The sequence below is a fragment of the Trachypithecus francoisi genome, unplaced genomic scaffold, assembly GCF_009764315.1.
Source record: "Trachypithecus francoisi isolate TF-2019V2 unplaced genomic scaffold, Tfra_2.0 Contig01554, whole genome shotgun sequence".
Classification (NCBI taxonomy): domain Eukaryota; kingdom Metazoa; phylum Chordata; class Mammalia; order Primates; family Cercopithecidae; genus Trachypithecus; species Trachypithecus francoisi.
Window position 1 is genome coordinate 398966 of NW_022681439.1, and position 21512 is coordinate 420477.

The 21512-nt window shown below is 40.1% G+C and overlaps 1 protein-coding gene across 1 annotated transcript in view; it reads left to right on the forward strand.

Annotated features, from left to right (window-relative positions):
- The window catches only part of LONRF1 (LON peptidase N-terminal domain and ring finger 1), a 62982-nt gene extending 42241 nt beyond the window's left edge, over nucleotides 1–20741 (forward strand). Inside the window, exon 12 of the mRNA XM_033176762.1 lies at nucleotides 20460–20741. Within this exon, the coding sequence (XP_033032653.1) occupies nucleotides 20460–20558 (99 nt within the window). The 3' untranslated portion in view covers nucleotides 20559–20741. The remainder of the gene's footprint in view (nucleotides 1–20459) is intronic.
- The last annotated feature ends 771 nt before the right edge of the window (nucleotides 20742–21512 follow it).

The following is a 21512-nucleotide window of genomic DNA, read 5'->3' on the forward strand; positions in this document are numbered from 1 at the left end:
TGGATTTTAAAAATTATTTGCAAATCAGGTGATTCCTAATTCTGTGCTTTCTCCAGAATTGAAAGAGGCCTGACTTGTCTATCTATGGGCCATTAAAAATTATACTTAGTGATGTAACTCCGTGATTTTTGGTATGTAACTCAGAAGGAGTACAAAGAGTTTATTGTCATTGTTATATCAAAACTTCTTCCATTTCCATATACTTATGCTTGAACTACTCATAAGTATTCTTAATGCTTAAATCTTTAAAAATGAGCCAGGCAGGGTGGCTCACACCTGTAATCCCAGCACTTTGGGAGGCCAAGGTGGGCGGATCACCTGAGATCAAGAGTTTGAGACCAGCCTGGCCAACATGGCAAAATCCCATCTCTACTAAAAATACAAAAATTAGCCAGGAGTGGTGGCAGGCACCTGTAATCCCAGCTACTCTGGAGGCTGAGGCAGGAGAATTGCTTGAACTGGGAGGCGGAGGTTGCAGTGAGCTGAGATCATGCCACTGTACTCCAGCCTGGGCGACAGAGCTAGACTCCATCTCAAAAAATAATAAATAACTAAATAAGAGATATAATTACGAAGTTGCTAATGAATCTTGTATCATCCAGTCAATACATAAACAATATTTATCCTGGGATACATGAACTAATTGGAAAAAAGTCCTCCATCACTTTCATTAGCAAATGCCCTACTAATAACTGTTTACTTTTTATGTCTCAGTTATCAAAATTTCGCTGGGCGTGGTGGCTCACGCTTATAATGGGAGGCCGAGGTGGGCAGATCACTTGAGGTCAGGAGTTCAAGACAAGCCTGGCCAACATGGTGAAACCCCGTCTCTCCCAAAAACACAAAAATCAGTCAGGTGCAGGGATGGATACCTGTAATCCCAGCTACTCGGGAGACTGAAGCAGGAGAATTGCTTGAACTCCAGAGGCAGAGGTTGCAGTAAGCCAAGGTTGTGCCACTGCACTCTAGCCTGGGTGACGGAGTGAGACTCTGTCTCAAATAATAATAACAATAATTAATAAATATTTATCAAACTTTGTAGTGTGTTTAAAGAACTTTGTGTTATCACTAGTTACCATGAAAACTCAACCCAGAGGAAAATTTAACACTCTTAGAGCTTTATTGTCTAAGAAATAAAATTTCATATTTTGTGTGTATATATAGACTTTTGTTGAAAAGAAATACATGATGAACAATAAAAGACTTTCAAGTAAAATATATGATCATAACATTTTTGGAAGAGAAGCAGCATAGAAATAGAAGCTAAAGGATAGAAAGGAATAAAGGATATAAAGATTAAATAAGATATTGTATATTTTTTCGTGGGTAAGAATAAAATTGCTATCATATTTATTCTATTGGATACATTTAAAATAGTTTTATACTGTTTCATCTTAAAATATCAATTGTTATGACAAACTGAAAATAACATTTTGCCATTATTTAAACTTATGATAAAAATGTGTGCTTCAACTTAAAAATATGCAAGAAGGAACATAGTTTTTCAAAAATTTTTAAGGGATTCACGACCAAAATGTTTGAAGACAACGTATTTAGACTATCTTGTCGTACATGAATTATTCTGGCAGTCTCTCCAGCCACATCATCTACCCTCTTTGCCACCTCAATAATAATCTCTCTAAAACACTGATCTAATCCTGTCCTCCTGCTTAACACCCTGTGATGGTCCCTGTCAAAGGAAGGATGAAGTCTAACTTTGGGCTGTGTCCTCAGCCTACAGTGCTTCCCAGCCTTTTACTCCATTTTTGTCTCAACTACCCTAAAACAATCTTAAAGAGCTTCTCACTGTTCCTCTTTGCACTGGTTCCTTGCCTGAGAAGCCACATTCCTTTTCTCTAAATAGTGAAATTCTATTTATCCTCCAAGAAAGAACTAAAAAAAATCACGTCCCTGTCAAGTAAATACCTAACCTCTCAAGCAGCATAAAATCGGTCTCCACTCTGCCTCCCAGCATTTGCTTCCTGTCCTGATTATAGTATTCATCAGATGTTGTAATTATTCTTACATGTTTTGTGTTATTCACCCAAATTTCTTATACGGTGTTCTTATCCCTCCATGTAGTATTAACGAGCAGAAACCAAAATTTAAGAAACAAAAACAGAACGATAAATAATATTTAAATCAGGAAAATCTCCCGTGCTTATGTACCTGATAATGATATCTTCTGTGTTCTTCAAAATGCCTTTATTGCCGAGTCCTCAGTGAATACTTCCCAAACCTTAATCCACTTCATTTAATTATAAACTAATGCCACTGGAATTAGTCAAGATATTGCAAGGAAGCAAGATAGGTCAGGCCCTCTGTATTAGTCAGGGTTCTCTAGAGGGACAGAACTAATAGGATAGATGTATGTATGAAGGGGAGTTTATTAAGGAGTATCAACTCACACGATCACAAGGTAAAGTCCTACAATAGGCCATCTGCAGGCTGAGGAGCCAGGAAGCCAGTCCGAGTCCCAAAACCTCAAAAGTAGGGAAGTCGACAGTGCAGTCTTCAGTCTGTGGCCAAAGGTCTAAGAGTCCAAAAGCTGAAGAACTTGATGTCTGATGTTTGAGGGCAGGAAGCATCTGGCATGGGAAAAAGATGTAGGCCAGAAGATTCAGCCAGTGTAATCCTTCCACGTTCTTCTGCCTGCTTTATTCCAGCTGTGCTGGCAGCTGGTTAGTTGGTGCCCACCCAGATTGAGAGTGGGTCTGCCTCTCCCATTCCACTGACTCAAATATTAATCTCCTTTGGCAACACCTCACAGACACACCCAGAAACAATACTTTGCATCCTTCAATTCAATCAAGTGGACAATATTAACCATCACACCCTCCCAAAGGCAAGGGAAGTGAAGGAAGAAGAGAGGGAGAGAGTTGGAGAGAGGGAAGGAAGAAGAAAGGAAGAAAGGGAGGGAGGGAGTGTGTATGTATGTTGGTTTGGGTTCCTGGGGTGAATTTTACTGTCAGCAACAAATTGAGTATGGAGATGAATGATGTAGCAACATTCAGAGCAAATCACTGTTGAACAGCTTAACATGCTGAAATACATTTAAGCAAGGACAGTAAAAGAAAACAAAATCCTCTGCAAGCCAGAGAGTGAAAGCAAAATACTTCTTTAGTTCCAAGAATATTTCCACATCAGCAGAGTTAGAATAGACCCATGAATTACCTCTTATATTCAAATAGTGAACCCCCGAACCGGGTAGTCAATGCAAATGAAAACAGGCATGCAATTGGTACCATGAGTTGGGACTACTTCCTAAGTACTAAGAGTACAGGCACCATGTACACATATATGTCTGTAGACATAGAGATATACATACCTGTTGTTCCTGAAGGTCTAAAGCCAAGTTGATTTTTGTTCTGTTAAATAATCTAGATGTTTACTGAGAGGTCCTATTTTAGAAGATCTTTCAAGTTGAATAATTTGTTAGGACCCAAGGTTGAACATTACAGTGCAATTTTCCTAGGTGAATAGTGGACCCTTTCAATTATTCTCAGTTATTATCTTCTATTCCATTTCTTTCTCTCTCTTAAATATCTCTCACTTGACACCTTTTCATTCTGTTTCATTCTCTAGGCGGTTTTCATTCCTTTCCTCAAAGTCTTTTATTATGCTTTCATTTAAATCTATTCTTCTGTGAGCATTATGGAATTAAGGCCTTATTTCTAAGATAATTTTCTTTTCCTTTACATCCTCATTCAGGTCAACTTGGATTTCACATATTCCTGGGTTTGCCCTTTCCTATCATGAATTTTTAATGCCTGATTAAAAATGTTCTTTAAATTTTTCCGAATACTACTTATTAAATTCATGTCAGAGTATTACAGTGTTATTTTCTTCTGCTTCATAGGTTTCTTAAAAATTAATTTTGGCCAGGCGCAGTGGCTCACGCCTGTAATCCCAGTACATTGGGAGGCCGAGGTGGGCGGATCACGAGGTCAGGAGATTGAGACCATCCTGGCTAACACGGTGAAACCCCGTCTCTACTAAATATACAAAAAAATTAGCTGGGCATGGAGGAGGGCGCCTGTAGTCCCAGCTACTCAGGAGGCTGAGGCAGGAGAATGGCGTGAACCCAGGAGATGGAGCTTGCAGTGAGACGAGATCACGCCACTGTACTCCAGCCTGGGCGACAGAGCGAAACTCTGTCTCAAAAAAAAAAAAAAAAAAATTAATTTTATTCCATGACATTAAAATGAGATGAAGATATCACAAAAAAAGAAAAACTACAGAACAATGTCCCTTATAAATAATACTCAACAAAATACTAGTGAACTGAGTTCAGCATCATGTAAAAAAGGCTTATTCACTATGGTCAACTGGGATTTATCCCGGTAAAGTAAGCTTGTATTTACATATGAAAATTGGTCAATGTAGTATATCATATTAATATAATGAAGGTTAAAAACTACACAATTCTATTAATAAAGATATAAAAAGCATTTGACAAAATCCAACACCCCTTCAGGATAAAAACACTTATAAAACTAGAAATAGAAGAGAACTTCCTTAACTTGATAAAGTTCATCTATAAATCCCACAGGTAACATTTTATTAAATGATGAAAGACTGAAGGCTTTCCCCTAAGTTCAGGAGCAAGGAAAGGATGTCCACTCTTGGCATATCTATTCAACATTGTACTGGAGTTTCTAGCTAGGGCAATTAATGACAAAAAGAAATAAAAGGCATTCTGATTGTAAAGACAGAAGTAGAATTAACTGTGTTTATGATGACACGATCTTATATATAGAAAACCCTTAAAAAATCAGAAAGAAAACTTAGAGCTAATAAACAGGTTCAACAAGGTTTTAAGATACACAAGATCAAAATACTAAAATCAGTTGTATTTCTATACGCTAGTAATAAGCAATCAAAAAATTAACTTAATAAAAGCTTCTGTGTACAATAGTATCAAAAAGAATGTAATAGCCAAAAGGAATAAATTTAACCAAAGAAATGTAAGGCTTTTAACCTAAAAATACAAAACACTGAAGTAAATTAAGACTAAATAAATGGAAAGATGCCTGGCTGCCTTGAGTTGGAAGACTTAATATTGTTAATAATGCAATATTCCCCTTATTAATTTGCTGATTTAATGCCATCCTTATCAAAGTTCTATCTTTTCTGCAGAAATAAACTGATCCTAAAATTAATGGATATACAAAAATAATCATAAAAAAAGAACAATGTTGAAAGACTCACACTTCTTGATTAAAAAAAAAAAGAATAGATATATAAGTCAATGGAATACAATTAAGAGTTCAGAATTAAGCCCTCCTATTTTAGATCAACTGATTTTCAATGAAGGTCCAAGTCCAAACAGTGGAGGAAAGAATCATTTTTTCAACCAATGGTCCTAGAACAACTGGACATCTACAAACAAGAACATGAATTTTTACCTCTACCTCACACTATACACAAAAATTAACTCACAATGTCTCAGAGTCCTAAATGTAAGAGCTAAAACTGTACAACGTTTAGAGTAAGACACAGATGCAAGTGTTCATGGCCTTGGATTAGGTCATGGTTTCTTAGACATGAAACCAAATGCACAAGCAACCAAAGGAAAAATAAATAAGCTGGAATTCATCAATATGAAAAAGACTTTGTGCACCAAAAGATACTGTCGAGAAAGGGAAAAGACAACTCTCAGAATGTTAGAAAATATTCGTAAATCATATAATCTTATATGTGTCTTAGTTCTGGAATAAAGAACTCATATAACTCAACAATAAAGAAATAATAATCTGGCAAAGGGCCAGACACAGTGGCTCACGCCCGTAATCCTAGCACTTTGGGAGGCTGAGGAGGGTGGATCATCTGAGGTCAGGAGTTCGAGACCAGCCTGGCCAAAATGGTGAAACCCCGTCTCTATGAAAAATACAAAAATTAGCCAGCTGTGGTGGTGCATGCCTGCAGTCCCAGCTACTCAGGAGACTGAGGCAGGAGAATTGCTTGAACCCGGGAGGTGGAGGTTGCAGTGAGCCAAGATTGTGCCACTCCACTCCAGCCTGGGTGACAGAGTGAGATTCCATCTCAATAACAAAACAAACAAAACAAAACAAAACAAAAAACTGGGCAAAGGATTAGAGTAGTTATTTTTCCAAAAAGATACATTAACGGCCAATAAGCACATGAAAAGATGTTTGGCATTATTAGTCATCAGGGAAATACAAATCAAAACCATAATGAAATGCCACTTCACACCCACTAGGATTGCTATAAAAATAAAACAAAACAAGAACAACAAAAAACCCATGGAAAGTAAGTTTTGTTGCGAATGTGGGAAAATCGCAATCCACATAGCCTGGGAGTGCAAAATAGTGCAGCTATTTTGGAAAACAGTCTAGAAGTTACTCACAAGGCTAGACATAGTTGTCCCATGACCCAGGAATTTATTCCTAGGTAAATACCCAGAAGAGGTATATACGTCTTTATGCAGACAAGGTTTCATTTCTCTTGGGTAATTTTCTGAAAATGAGTTGTACACTAAGTATACGTTTAAATACCTTCCAAACACGTCTTCAAAGTGGTTGTACTATTTACACTCCCTTCAGCAATGCATGACAGTTCCAGCGACGCCACGTCTGCTAACACTTGTTTCGTCAGTGTTTTAAATTTTAACTATTCTAATGAGAACATAACGTTAATCCACTGGGTTTTAATTTGCAACTGCCTAATATCCACTGACCTTAAGCATCTTTTTATGTGCTCATTATCCATTTTTTAAAATGTCGATTAAGATCTTTTGCCCATTTTTATTTGAGTCATTTGTTATCTTACTATTGAGGTGTTAGATTTCTTTAAATATCTTGTATGTAAGTCCTCTGTAAGATACATGTGCTACGAATATTTCTTCCTAGCCTGTGGTTTGCCTTTTATTTCTTAACTGTGTCTTTCAAAGAGCAAACATTTAACATTTTGAAGTCCAATTTCTCCTTTTATTCCCTTTTACAGATTGTGCTTTGTGTGTCCTATCTAAGAAAACTTTACCTCTCCCTGGGTTGTAAAGATTTCTCCTATGTTTGCTTCTGGAATTTTTGCTAATTTCAAATTTTCTTTAGATCAATCATCAATTTTGAGTTAATTTTTGTGTATATACCATTTCGGGGGAGTCAAGCTTTTTAAGACATAATTTACACACGTTAAATTCACCCTTTTGCAGTATGGCTTTATGGGTTTTCATAAACACATACAGTCATGTTACCAGCATCAAACTCGAGATTTTGAGCAGATTAATCAATCCCCAAAAGTCCCTCCTGCCTCTTTGTGGTCAGACTCTCCCCTGTCTCTGGAAACCACTGATCTGTTTTCTATCTTTATAGCTTTGTCTTTTCTGGAATGTTGTAAATGAAGGCTTTTGAACCTTTTGATAATGTAGCCTTTTGAGTCTGATTTCACTTATCATAACACATTTGAGATTCATCCATGCTTCTATGTGTCGGTAACTCATTCCTTTATATTTCTGAGTAACATTCCACTGTCTGCAAATACAGCATTTTATTAGTCCATTCACCAGTTGATGGACATTTGGGTTGTTTCCAGTTTGGGCTATGATGACTAAACTGCTTGTCATGAGTTGAATTGTATACTTCCAAAATTCATATGTTGAAGTTCTAAACCCCAGTATCTCAGAATGTGAACTTATTTGGAAATAAGATCATTGCAGGTGTAATTAGCTAAGATGACATCACAATGGAGGAAGGTGGGTCTTTAATTCAGTATGACTGATGTCATAGAAGAAGAGATGAGGGACGCACGTGGAATAAGAAGCATGTGAAGCCAGAGAGATACATAAGGAGAAGATGGCCGGGTGAGGACAGGAGGAGAGATTGCAATGCTGCACCAACCGGCTAAGGAATGGCTGGGGCTACTGGAAGCTGCAACAGATCGGTATGGCCTTCCCCTAGAAGCTTCAGAGGGAGCATGGCGTGGTATTAACGCTTCCTTGATTTTGAGCTTCTAGCATCCGGAACTGTGAGACAATTACTTTTTGTTGTTTAAGACACTCACACTTTGTGGTTCTTTGTTATGGAGCAAACTCCTACAGCATTCATTTCAGGCCCACAACAAGGATGATGATGCAATGCCTGTGTGGAAGTGACGCTGAAACCGGTTAAGAACAACCTTTTCCAGGTTGCAATGGATTCTAGAAACTGAAGTTGGTAGAGAATTTGCAGGTAGAGATAAAGTTGCCAAAAATGGGGAAAGTAGAGACTCAGGGACAAATCAGCAGATCAAACTCAAAATAACTATGCCTTTGGTTCAGAGACATTTATTCATGAATCTATTTAGTCTGGCCGATAGTCGTAAGACACATAGACAAGGAAATCCACACTCCTAACCCAAGTCAAAATATCTGAAAAGTTCAAGCAGCTTATATGTAGTTATTCAATAAATACCAATAAATAATACCTATAGAATGGGTATATGGATATAAATATGAATAAATGATTTTATGTTACCACCAACTTAAGATTTTACAAATTAAAGTATCAAGGGGTTGATCTTTTTATTAGTAAGGGAGTCTACAGGGGAATAGACATTTCATGAACTCAAAAGGCATCCATGTGTCTACTAGGATAATTCAATCTGTCCTTCATTTATTTCTATTTGTAATTTTACAGATTCTTATGCTACCTTTGCAACATATTGTTGACAATCTATGAAGGTTAGAAATGACAAATGGGAAAGATTTAGATCCCTTTAAATAAGAGCACTATTTTTAGAGTTAAATCTTTGGTTCCAAAAATTTCTACTAGCATTTACCATTTGCTAGCACTGGGACGGCTATTTGGGATACTGGTATCAGCCTTCTAGAAACTTACATTTTAGTAGGAAAAAAAGATGTGGGCACACATGTGATCAATGTGCCCTCATAGACTGTGCTGGCTGAAGAGTAGGTGGGAACTGTGAAGCAGATAAAGAAATGAGGCTGAACAAATACTAACCAAATAACACATTACATAAGCACATAAATTTGGGCAGGTAAGAAAAAAAGAGTGGGGACTGTAGGGAATGGTCCACGCAAAGGGATCAGCATGGGACTAGGCAGCCACATGGAGTTTTGTATTGCTTACGATGTGGCCAAAAAGAAAGTGGGTGATGAAGGAAGTAGCTCTAGATGAGACTTTGAAGTAGCGGGCAGGTGCCAGTTATCAAGGAATTTTCTTTTTTATTCTTTTCTTTTTTGTTGTTTTTAAAACAGAATCTCACTCTGTCGCTCAGGCTGGAGTGCAGTGGCATGCTCTCGGCTCACGTGCAACCTCCACCTCCCGGGTTCAGGCAATTCTTGTGCCTCAGCTTCCTGAGTAGCTAGGATTGCAGGCACACACCACCACGCCTGGCTATTTTTTGTATTTTTAGTGGAGACTGGGTTTCACCATGTTGTCTAGGCTGGTCTCGAACTCCTGGCCTCAAGTTATCCACCTGCCTCAGCCTTGCAAAGTGCTGGGATTGCAGGCATGAGCTACCATGCCCAGCCTACAAGGAATTTCTTTATCCTACAGAAAGCAGCCCTGCTCCAATATTCATTTCACCCAGATTTTTTTTTTTTTACATATATGACAACCACAAAAAGCTACATTGCATTTGACTTAATCAATAGTATTCCCACATTTAAAAGTTTATAACAAAATATTTTAGCCAGAACAAAAAAATTCAGGGCTAGTTTGATATCAAAATAGCTTTAATTTGTAGATGAAATCAGTCAACCAATCTACTATTTATTGAGCTTTTACTATGTATAAAACTGTGATGGTTAATTTTACATCAATTTGACTGGGCCACAAGGGGTCTAGATATTTGGCTAAACATGATGCCAAGTGCCTGTGAGGGTGTTTGTGGATAAGATTAACATTTGAGTTAGCAGACCATGTAAAGTCAGTTGCCTTCCCCAGTAAAAGTGGACCCCATCCAATCCAACAGAGGCCTGAATAAAACAAAAAAGGCTCAATTAAGGAGAATTTGCTCTCTCAGCCAGATTTCCCCCAATATAACACACATTTCACCTCTTCTTCAAAAGTGGCTATTCCATTTACTTTTAATATCATTGATTACTTCTGCCTATTTTTGAATTTATATAGATGGAATCCCATGATAGGAATCCTTTTTGGCCGGGCGCGGTGGCTCAAGCCTGTAATCCCAGCACTTTGGGAGGCCGAGACGGGCGGATCACGAGGTCAGGAGATCGAGACCATCCTGGCTAACACGGTGAAACCCTGTCTCTACTAAAAAAATACAAAAAAAAAACTAGCCGGGCGAGGTGGCGGGCGCCTGTAGTCCCAGCTACTTGGAGGCTGAGGCAGGAGAATGGCGGGAACCCGGGAGGCGGAGCTTGCAGTGAGCTGAGATCCGGCCACTGCACTCCAGCCTGGGCGACAGAGCGAGACTCCGTCTCCAAAAAAAAAAAAAAAAAAAAGGAATCCTTTTTGTGTCAGGCTTATTTCCATCAATATAATGTTGATGAGTGATCTATACTTTTTACATTATCTTTGCTGTATAGTATTCCATTTTATTAACCTATCATAATTTATTTCTTTTACTGTTGATAGACATTTGGGTCATTTCAGTTTGCTTTTGTTATGTTTTTGCCGTTATGCGTAATGCATTTGTGTACATGTTTTTATGAGAACTCTATATACACATTGGGGAAGTCAAAAAAGACCCTGAGTCTTAGTGTGGTGGAATTGCTGTCAGCTGTTGGAAAAAACAGGAGGAACTGGTTGGGGGGCTGAGTTTTGTGCCGTTTTTGGCTAAATGAATACAAGATTGCTATGCGATGCCACCCATGGTCAGGAAGGAAACAAAGGTTTTTTCATTTATGCTGTAGGTAGGTGGCAAGTCTGAGATATGTCTGTCTTTTTATTGCATGGGGTCAACCAAAAGCTTTGGAATGAGATGAATATGTGTACACCTTACACATTTTGATTAAGTCAGCTTAATGTCCATAATCTTAAATATGAATTTAGAGTTTAGATGATGGACATGTTCAGGCAGAAATCAGAACATCACCGTTTCCTAATTGAGGAGAAAGTGGAATTACTTACCAATATAAAACTTTTCTGACCTGCTCATAAAAATGCATCAAGAAATACCTGGCCAGGTGCAGTAGTTCACACCTGTAATCCCAGCTCTTTGGGAGGCCAAGGTGGGAGGATTGCTTGAGCCCAGGGGTTCAAGACCAGTCTGGGCAACATAATGAGACCTCATCTCTACAAAAAATAATAATAATATGATATAATATATATTTTTTTAAAGAAACACCTATACTTCATTTCTCCGTGGGTTAATCTGGTGATTTGTCAAATTTCCGAAATTTCTAAAAATGTATACTTAGATCTGGGTATCCAATCTTTTGGCTTCCCTGGGCCACATTGGAAGAATTGTCTTGGGCCACACATAAAATACACTAACACTAACAATAGCTGATGAGCTAAGAAAAAAAAAAAAATTGTAAGAAATTCTCATAATGTTTTACGAAAGTTTAGATTAAGGTTGCTCACGTCCATCTTCTCCTGCAAAGACTCACAAGCGTCCCCTGGTGGTTGAGAGGATCAACTGCAGGCTGAAATACCAAGATTTTGGAAGTCTCATTCTAGCCTTTTCTATTTTCCTGCACAGTCCTGACCAAAAAAAAAAAAAAAAAAGTAAAGAAAATAGAAAGATGTGCCCGTAAATATTCAGACTCAGATTTCCCTTCTTGCCTTCCACTGGAAGCCAGAAATATTTGAAAATGTAGTGAAGAATACTTACCAAACCTTAAAAAGGGCTGGTCCCATAGTGGCTGCCGAGCGTTAGGCTGACCTCTTGCCTCGCTCCTCGCCAGGCCCCTATGCACACCGATTTAGATGGTTGTTTTTTTGCTTTGTTTTAATATGATCACAAGTATAATACACACTTTTAAAAGAAAAATAATACAGACATATTAAAAAACAAAGAATGAAATGTCCTCACTGTTCCCCCCCACACCATTCCTATTATCCAGTCCTGTAAACAGTAAACGTCTGTTCACTGTTTGGACGCGTCTTCAGACAGAAAAGGCCTGTTGGAGGCTTCTTCTTACTAAACTGGCAGAAAATTGGAAAAAATAATGCAGCAGGAAGCACCATCTACTACATTTCCTGATTTGTAGAAATGCCTCAATTAATGAATTTAAAAATACCCCTCACAAGCTTTCAAAGATCCGAAATGTGTAACAATGGACACTAATGTATGAATAAATACTAACTCTCAGGCTTCCTTTTGGGTATTAAAACAGCACCATTTAAAGAATATATGTGAAAACTTTTCATCCTCACTACAATTTTCTACTAGTTTATCCCACATTTGCTGAAAACTTCCTTGCCACTGGTATTAAACTATATAAAGTCAACATGAGATAATTGTCAAACTTTTTAAAATTTATTTTTGTTTTTTTGAGACAGGATCTTGCTCTGTTGCCCAGACTGGAGTGCAGTAGCTCACAGCAGCCTCCGCCTCCCAGGTTCAAGCAATTCTCATGCCTCAGCCTCCCAAGCAGCTGGGACTACAGGGGTGTGCCACTGTGCCTAGCTAACTTTTCTACTTTTGGTAGAGATGAGGTTTCACCAACTTGGCCAGGCTGGTCTCAAACTCCGGGCCTCGAGTGATCTGCCCGCCTCAGCCTCCCAAAGTGCTAGGATTATGGGCACAAGCTACCGTATCTGACCCCAGTTGTCAAACTTTAAAAAATTCCTTATTTTTTTGAGACAGGGTCTCGCCCTGTCGTCCAGGCTGGAGTGCAGTGGTGTGATCATAGCCACTGCTGCCGCAACCTCCTGGGCCAAGTGGTCCTCCCTCTCAGCCTCCTGAGTGACTGGGACTACAGGCATGTGCCATCACACCTGGATTTTTTTTTTTTTTTTGTAAAGATGAGGTCATTCTATACTGCCCAGGCCGGCCTTGGACTCCTGAGCTCAAGTGATTCTCCCACTTTGGCTTCTCAGAGCCCTGGGATTACAGGCATGAGCCACTGTCCCTGGTGAAATCAAACTTTTCTAACAGTTCTCTGGTCCTAAAGACATACGCATCTCTGTCAGCTAGTCAAATCTTACAATCCTCTCTTTTCACTACATCAGTACTACTGACTAGATACTAGTTTTAGGCTAAGGAAGATAACCAGAGGATTCTCCCTCAGTGACGTATTACCATGTTATTGTCCACTTATGTCTCGTAACCCTTGTGAATTTATGTCACTGTCATTCCTGTGTTTTACTAATGATGTCTGTTATGTCTTAAATTCAAGCCATTCCTTTCCCATCCCCCTTGCCTCTGCCCTTGGATCTGCAAAGGGCAATCTGAGTGCTCTGGCCACAGAGCTACCTGTGCATGTCTGCTATGAAGCCCATTATTTCTCTTTATTCATATGTACGATAGACACCTACTCTGTGTCCCACCAGATGCTTGGCCACAAATAAAGTGTACTGGGCCATTCTCACATTGTTATGAAGAAATGCTCAAGACTGGGTAATTTATAAAGAAAACAGATTTAATTCTGCCTCTGAGGAGGCCTCAGGAAGCTTACAATCATGGCGGAAGGCAAACAGGGAGCACGCATGTTATGTGGTGACAGCAGGAGCAAGTGACAGAGGCAGCAGGTGCCACACACTTTTAAGTGACCAGATCTCGTGAGAACTCATTCACTTCCACGAGGACAGCACCATGGGGATGGTAATAAACCATTCATGCAAAATCTGCCTCCATGATCGAATCACCTCCCTCTAGGCCCCACCTCCAACATGGGGGATTACTTCAGCATGAGATTTGGGCAGGGACACACATCCAAACTATAAGTAACACCAGGTTTCTGCGTGCAGGGAACTTTCATTGCAGTGAAAAAGATAAATGGAGAAGCAGGTCATTAAAAACCAGGGCCAAGGACGGCATACACCTGGGTTATTAAGTAAGCTCCAAAGGCAGTCACTTAATCTGTATGAACATTGGGTGGTGATGGAACCATAGCGATGAATAGTGTTTAACCAGGTGAAGAGGAGAGGGAGTGAACACTAGACAGAGGGAGATGCGTAAACAAAGGCCTGGGGTTCTTCTTTGTAAAGAACAGTAACTACCAAGGAAGACAGCTATGCCTTGGCCTTTTGGGCACAAAACTCTTACCTGTGATGGTTCTGCCCCTCTCCTAGATGACAAGAAATTCAAATGCTATCTGGAATTTCATCATCTTCATTGCAACTATAAGTACACATAATGTTAGATTTATCTCACAAATGCAAAGAAATGCATAAATTCACCTCTGCTTCAAACTTCACTATTAAAGAATAAATATCATATTGCTTAATGATAAAAAGAATGTTAGGTGTGAAACATGATGAGAAGAAAAAAAAAACCTTATTAATTAATTTGTCGTCTTTGGACAATGTTTGGTGTTAACAGCTTTAATTTTAGGGCAAACCAAGGTGGTCAAGCCATGGAGATTTTATCTTTAGTAGCTGAAGAGAAGAGCCTGTTTACCAATTTATATGGAATGACTGAGTGAAATGGACAAAACCATATGTTTGAGTGGCAAATGGAATTTACCAAGAGAGGAATTTGTAGGATGATAATACTTAAATTGGTAACTCATTGAGAGGGATTTTCAGATAATGTAAAGATCCTTTCTAATGGGCCAGTTCAGGAACGAGTCCAAAGCACCATTAGCACAGAAAGGCCATGATTATAATTTTCCAAGGAATACGGTAATGCCATGTTAACAGGTAGATTGGGCTGTGTGGGTATTTGGAAGAAGTATATAAAGTAAATAGGGCCCGAGAGTCACTAAATGTAAAAGAGCCACACAGTCTTGGAAAAGCCCATCTGAGCTCCTAATAAGGAATATAAACTTTATTCTTTTGTGGTAATGTGTTGAATTACAGTTCAATATATTACCAATGTATTTTATGTATTTTGTGTGTGTGTGCTGGGGCTTTTCCTCCACTGGGCAGCAGCCCTACTGGAAACAATGGCTTAGCAAGATATGGGAAGAAAAAGTCAAACTTTGGGCTTTCTAGGAAGGAGGTAGTGTGCACTGCAGGGGATATACTAGAGTGATATATGGGCAGGGCCCTGAGATGGTGCCCTCTGCCCAACCACACCCTCCCATCTACAGCAATCCTAGAGAAAATGGCAGGAGAGACTGTTTAAACCAACTGAAATGGTTTCCAACACCCAAAGGAAAAAGGAATAAAAGTACAAATTAGTTCCATTTATAAAACCTTTAAAGAAAGAAAACGGAGGGAGAATGTTCCCAATCAGATATCAAAATATACCATAAAACGAGAAGGAATTTTAAAAAGTGTGATATTGGCCTAGAACAGATAATTAGTGCAGTGGAAAGAACCACGCTACACACACCCCGTTTATTATATATAGTCAATTTAACCTCAGGGAGAAAAGGTTCAGTTATTCAATCTTGTGGGTAAGGAAGCTTATTCAAGCAAGACACAAATCCCAGATAATTCTGATTACTTAATAAACACGTCTGTAGGATCAAAGCTACCTTAAACAAAGTTAAAAGACAAAACTGATTAGAATAAAATACTGGTAACATGTAAGATGAAAAAGTCCCTATCCACACTATAAAACAGTTCCTATAAGGGCTGGCAGCAATGGCTTACGCCTGTACTCCCAGCACTGTGGGAGACCGAGGCAGGTGGATCACCTGAGGTCAGGAGCTCGAGACTAGCCTGGGCAACATAGTGAAACCCCATCTCTACCAAAAATATAAAAAAATTAGCTGGATGTGGTAGTATGTGCCTATAATCCCAGCTACTTGGGAGGCTGAGGCAGGAGAATCGCTTGAACCAGAGAGGTGGAGGTTGCAGTGAGCCAAGATAGTGCCACTGCACTCCAGCCTGGCCGACAGAGCAAGATTCTATTTCCAAAAAAAAAAAAAAAAAAAAATAGCTCCTATAAACCAATAAGAAAAAAGACAAATAATCTAATAAAAATGTTGAAAGAATGGCCAAATTCACAGAACAAAAAAATACAAATGACAAAAAAATAACTTCAGCCCCAATACTAGTCAGGCAAATGCAGATTAAGATAAAAATGAGAGGTTGTTTTTTAACTTAGTAGATTGAAAAACAATTTAAAAGACTCTTAACATCCAGTAGTGGCTAAGGTTTAGAGAAACGGACCCCTACAGCTCTGCTAGTGGAAGTGCAAATTTGTGTGTCATGCGGAAAGGTCAAACTTTGAATTTTAAATTTAAAATGCTTATATGCCATGACCCAGAAATCTTGTTTTGAGGTATATTTCTTAGAGAAATACTCAAACATCTTCAAGGAGAAGTATTCTAGGGTATCTATTACAACATTGTTTGTAATGCCAAAAAGTATTTAAAAATATTACATAGAAACACCTAGAAGTTCTGAACAGAGGAATGGGTAGTGAAGTAGGCTATTCAGTTCTAGACAATAGAGTATTATGAAGCATTTAAAAAGAATGGGCTCTGTTTCTGCTTACAAGGAAAGCTCTCCAAGAACAATTCCCAGAATGCAATGTCCCAAGTCTCTTTGCTGAAGGCCTACCAAGTACCGGTCATTATAAGAGGGAAAAGTCCTGCATGGCGTGTCATTTTGAAATCACACAGCACCTCTGTTTTCTCTTCTCGTTTGTCTTTCTGAAAATCATACTAGACCGAAGATTCTCCTCACTTAGATATGTTCTCAGCTTCCAATGTTCTCATCTCCTATTTCCCATCTACTTCAGTTTTAATTTAACATAATTTAATTTTAATTTGTATTTTTTTTAGAGCTGGAATCTCCCTGTTGCCTGGCCTGGAGTGCAGTGGTACAACCCTGGTTCACTGCAACCTCTGCCTCCCAGGTTCAAGCGATTCTACTGCCTCAGCCTCCCATGTAACTGGGATTACAGGCACCCGCCACCACGCCTGGTTAATTTTTGTATTTTTAGTAGAGATGGGGTTTTGCTATGTTGCCCAGGCTGGTCTTGAACTCCTGACCTCAAATGATCTGCCTGCCTCAGCCTCCTAAAGTGCTAGGATTGTAGGCGTGAGCCACCGCACTCGGCCTAATTTAACAGAATTTGAGCAAAGAATGATTCACAAATCAGGCTCAAAAATTAGACGCAGAAACAAAATAGGTTCAGAGCAGCTCTGCGCTGCTGTGTAGTGAGAGAAAATTGATGAACAGAAAAAGGAAAATGATGTACAGAAAAGGAGTGAGGTGCAGAAGCAGCCAGATTGGTTACAGCTCAGCATTCACCTTATCTGAACGTGGTTTGAACAGCTGGCTACCTGTGACAGGCCAAAACTCTGTGATTGGTATATGAAGATGAATAATTCACTACCCATTTTCCTGAGCACCTAGGTGTTTTCTATTCACACATTCAGTTCGGTGCCAGTTCTGTAAAATAAAAAGAAAATTCTAAGGCCCCCCATCCATCTGAATAGACTTCTTCCTCAGCCAAGACTGCTTCAAAGTTTAACCTGAGACACTGTTTCAGGCCTTGCCAGGAAGTGGTGGTCACATATGCCTCATGATACCTGTCAGGCGTTAATATCAACACAGACTTTAAGTCTCATAAGAAACATTTTACAACCTATTCTCTGTGAAGCCTATTATCTGAAGGCTTCTGCAAATAAGTACTTGGGTCTGCACAATCCTTTATCTTAACCCAGTCATTCCTTTTTATTGATCCCAGATCTTTAGATATACTCAACCGATTGTCAATGAGTAAATTTTAAAATCTACCTGAAAGCTGGAAGCTCCCAAAACCCAACTTTGAGTTGTCCTGCCTTTCTGGACCAAACCAATGTATTTTTCAAATGTATTTAAATTACTTTGAATGGCAAAAACAACAATTACTTTTGCATGAACCTAATATTTGATCAAAGTCTCATGTCTCCCTAAAATGTATAAAACCAAGCTGCACCCCGACGACCTCGGGCACATGTTCTCAGGACCTCCTGAGGGTTGTGTCACGGGCCATGGTCACTCATATTTGGCTCAGAATAAATCCCTTCAAATATCTTACAGAGTTTGACTCTATTCATCAAAAGTTAACTATGGACGCAGATACTTTTAGGCTGTACCTAAAACATGTCAGAAGGCGGCTTTAGACCAAACTTAATTTAACAGTTCATCTCTTTTGGTCAACCTCTCAATTTTGGTCAAATTCTCAATTTTGAGAGATTGAGCAAAACTGTGTAAGCATTGACATCACCCCGACACCATCATGAAGGGACGTATTTGGTCTCAGATTCCACAGGGAAATAGCAGAACAGGGGGTTTTATAAAGTGAGAAGAAGGAAACAGAACAAAACAAAACAAAAATGGTTACTTCAGGGTTATAGCAAAGAGAATTTTCCTATTCTGCTGAAATTTCCTGTATCAGGGAAAAAAACTGGGAATTAAAAAATTGGTCTATTTTGGGATCTGCTTCCTTAAAGTTTCAGCTTGATTACATAGCATTCAGCATGATCAGACTCATGCTGTGATCAAAATCACAGAATTAAGACCTCAGGCCTACATATTGTACCATCATATGCTCAACTCAATAAAGAAGGGTATAGGCAAAAACCCAGTTAAGATGGCCAGGAAAGACACCTTAAACAAAAGTAAGATTTGCCATGTACATTTCAACCCCATGGACAGAGTTTCTAGTGACTGAGTCCTCTTTCTTTTCCCAGTGCACACAGGCAAACATCCTTGCAAAAGGAGGTTTCTTCTACGCATGTAAATTTCTTTTACAAAAGAGTTTCAAAATAGCCAGCAAAATGCTAGAAAGGTGTACTTTGAGACCAATTTAGTTCAATAGGTGGTCTTTTTAACTTGGCTTCTATGTCTTAGCTAAAAGGGACAGAAAATAAAATAGGCAGAGCCAATTAAGGAGTAGGGCAAAGAAACAGTCTCTCTGCCTGGACTCAGCATGGATAGCTCTGAAAAACAAGCAAGCCAACTGCCTACCTTTATAAAAGGGCCTACCTTTTATAAACATTTCATCCAGCTTTCTTTAGGCCTTTGGGGGTAGAGTAATTATGCCAATTTTGTAAAATCAGCTAGTCCTTTAAGCTTTTCATATGCCTTTTGTAAAGAGTCTTTTAAAAGAGGCAACAAAAGTATTGAAACCTTTTTAGAAGCACAACAACAGACATCCCTGGATTAGCCCAATTCGAGAGACCTCATTTCTTTTTTTTTTTTTTTTTTTTTTTTGAGACGGAGTCTCGCTCTGTCGCCCAGGCTGGAGTGCAGTGGCCGGATCTCAGCTCACTGCAAGCTCCGCCTCCCGGGTTCACACCATTCTCCTGCCTCAGCCTCCCAAGTAGCTGGGACTACAGGCGCCCGCCACCTCGCCCGGCTAGTTTTTTGTATTTTTAGTAGAGACAGGGTTTCACCGTGTTAGCCAGGATGGTCTCGATCTCCTGACCTCGTGATCCGCCCGTCTCGGCCTCCCAAAGTGCTGGGATTACAGGCTTGAGCCACCGCGCCCGGCCGAGAGACCTCATTTCTAAGTGCACTTCTTAAAGTGCGGTATTGTTCATTTGGAATATTCCACTGTGGTTTTAAATCATCTTTAGGAAGATTCTGACAGTTTTGTAAGCGTTTGCTGCTTCCAGGGACTCATATTTGTCCATGTAAATGTAGGCATAGCTGGAAGGTGGAGTATATTCAGCTCTTCAGAAATTGAGGGTTTCATTTTTGCATTGAATCTTGCCTTTGGCTCTCAGATCCACTTGATCAACTTTGTCAATGATTTTCCCTACTAAGCATGTAAGAAAAAGAAACAAAGGTGAGAGAATACAAAAATCCCTGCGAGTTTCCAAAAGCCAAAGTTCACACCGCCCCCCCCGCCCCTGCAATTTTGCCATTTACTGCCAGTTGCCATCTGACCCAGTCAGACCAGGCTAGTTAATTCTTGGATCCAATCTGATCCTGGACCCAGTCCAGTTTCTGTCACAACTTCTGAATGCAGTTTGGATTTAAAAATTTGCTCAAACAAACTCAGCTCAAAACACAAATCCGCGGGGCTTCAGAATCTGAGAGAGAATTTAGCAGTAATCCCCAGTTGTGAGACAGCAATGGACACAGTGGGCTGGCGGGTACTGAAACTCCCTCTGCAAAACTTCTAACAGTGAGAAAATTATGGCAGTGAAAGAAATCTGATTTAACCACCCCGCATCTTGCCTGCACCTTTTAAACTGCCCTTCATTATTCCTGGGCATGGGCCAATCTAATTTTGGGAGACATTTAGTTTATAGTTTAAATGATAATAGCTCTTCTCCAAAGCTCAACTACTTTTGTAAAGCTGATGAGAGACCACCAGGCTAAGAGGGTGGGAGGAGCCTGATTTCTGCTAAGGTGTAGACATAAATGGTTACCTGGCATTATTCTGGAGGTCACAAGACATGCAACTTCCCCAATTACTCCTGCAAATCACATCACTATTGTAGAACTCATTATTGGCCTTTTCAGATGTCTTTTCAGGTTTTTGCTTGTCTGATGACTGATGGCTCCACCCAGACCTGCCAACCACTCCTGCGGCCCCATCCAGAAGCGGCCCAGCGTGCATGAGGACCATCTCCAACATCCTTATGATTGTACCCCCAACCAACCAGAAGCAAGAACCTATTGCCTAGTCACCTCCCCTCTTTTTCCCCAACTATCATTGAAAGAGTCTGGATTCCAAATTTTCGCGGAGGAGGCTGATTTGGGTAATAATAAAACTCTCCACTCTTCTGTTCAGCCAGCTCTGCACGAATTAAGCTCTTTCTCTATTGCAATTTTCCTGTCTTGATAAATTGTCTCTATCTGGGCAGCGGGCAAAATGAACCCATAGGGTGGTCACAGTACCTTGTCGAGTCACTCGGTATTCCTGGAGGGTCACTGGAAGCGCTATGTGAATCCCACTTCTGGTATTGTCAGTTTCTCTCCCCGACCGAGAGCTTAAGAGGATGAGTAACTCCTCCCTTCTCATGCCCAGCCCCAAGGCTTGCGCAAGGCCGCTTGCCGTCAGCAGGGTGCGTGCGTGAGCAGGTGCGCCAGCAAGACAGCAGAAGCAGGAAGACAGCGGCAGGAAAACAACCACCGCTGAAGACGGAGAAAGAAGTACCCCTGAGGGTCGAGACAGAGGCCATCCGGGTACAATGTTGCAGGTATGTCAGACCAGGACACTTCCTGTTTACAGGAGACTATCAAACCGTTGCGCGTCCTCACTTGGGGCTGACGCCATTTTAGGCCTCAGCTCGCCTGCACCCAGGGCCTCATTAAAACAGCATGTTAGGCTGGGCGCGCTGGCTCATGCCTGTAATCCCAGCACTTTGGGAGGCCGAGGCTGGCGGATCACAAGATACAGGAGATCCAGACCATCCTGGTTAACACGGTGAAACCCCGTCTCTACTAAAAGTACAAAAAACTAGCCGGGCGCGGTGGCGGCGCCTGTAGTCCCAGCTACTCGGGAGGCTGAGGCAGGAGAATGGCGGGAACCCGGGAGGCGGAGCTTGCAGTGAGCTGAGATTGCGCCACTGC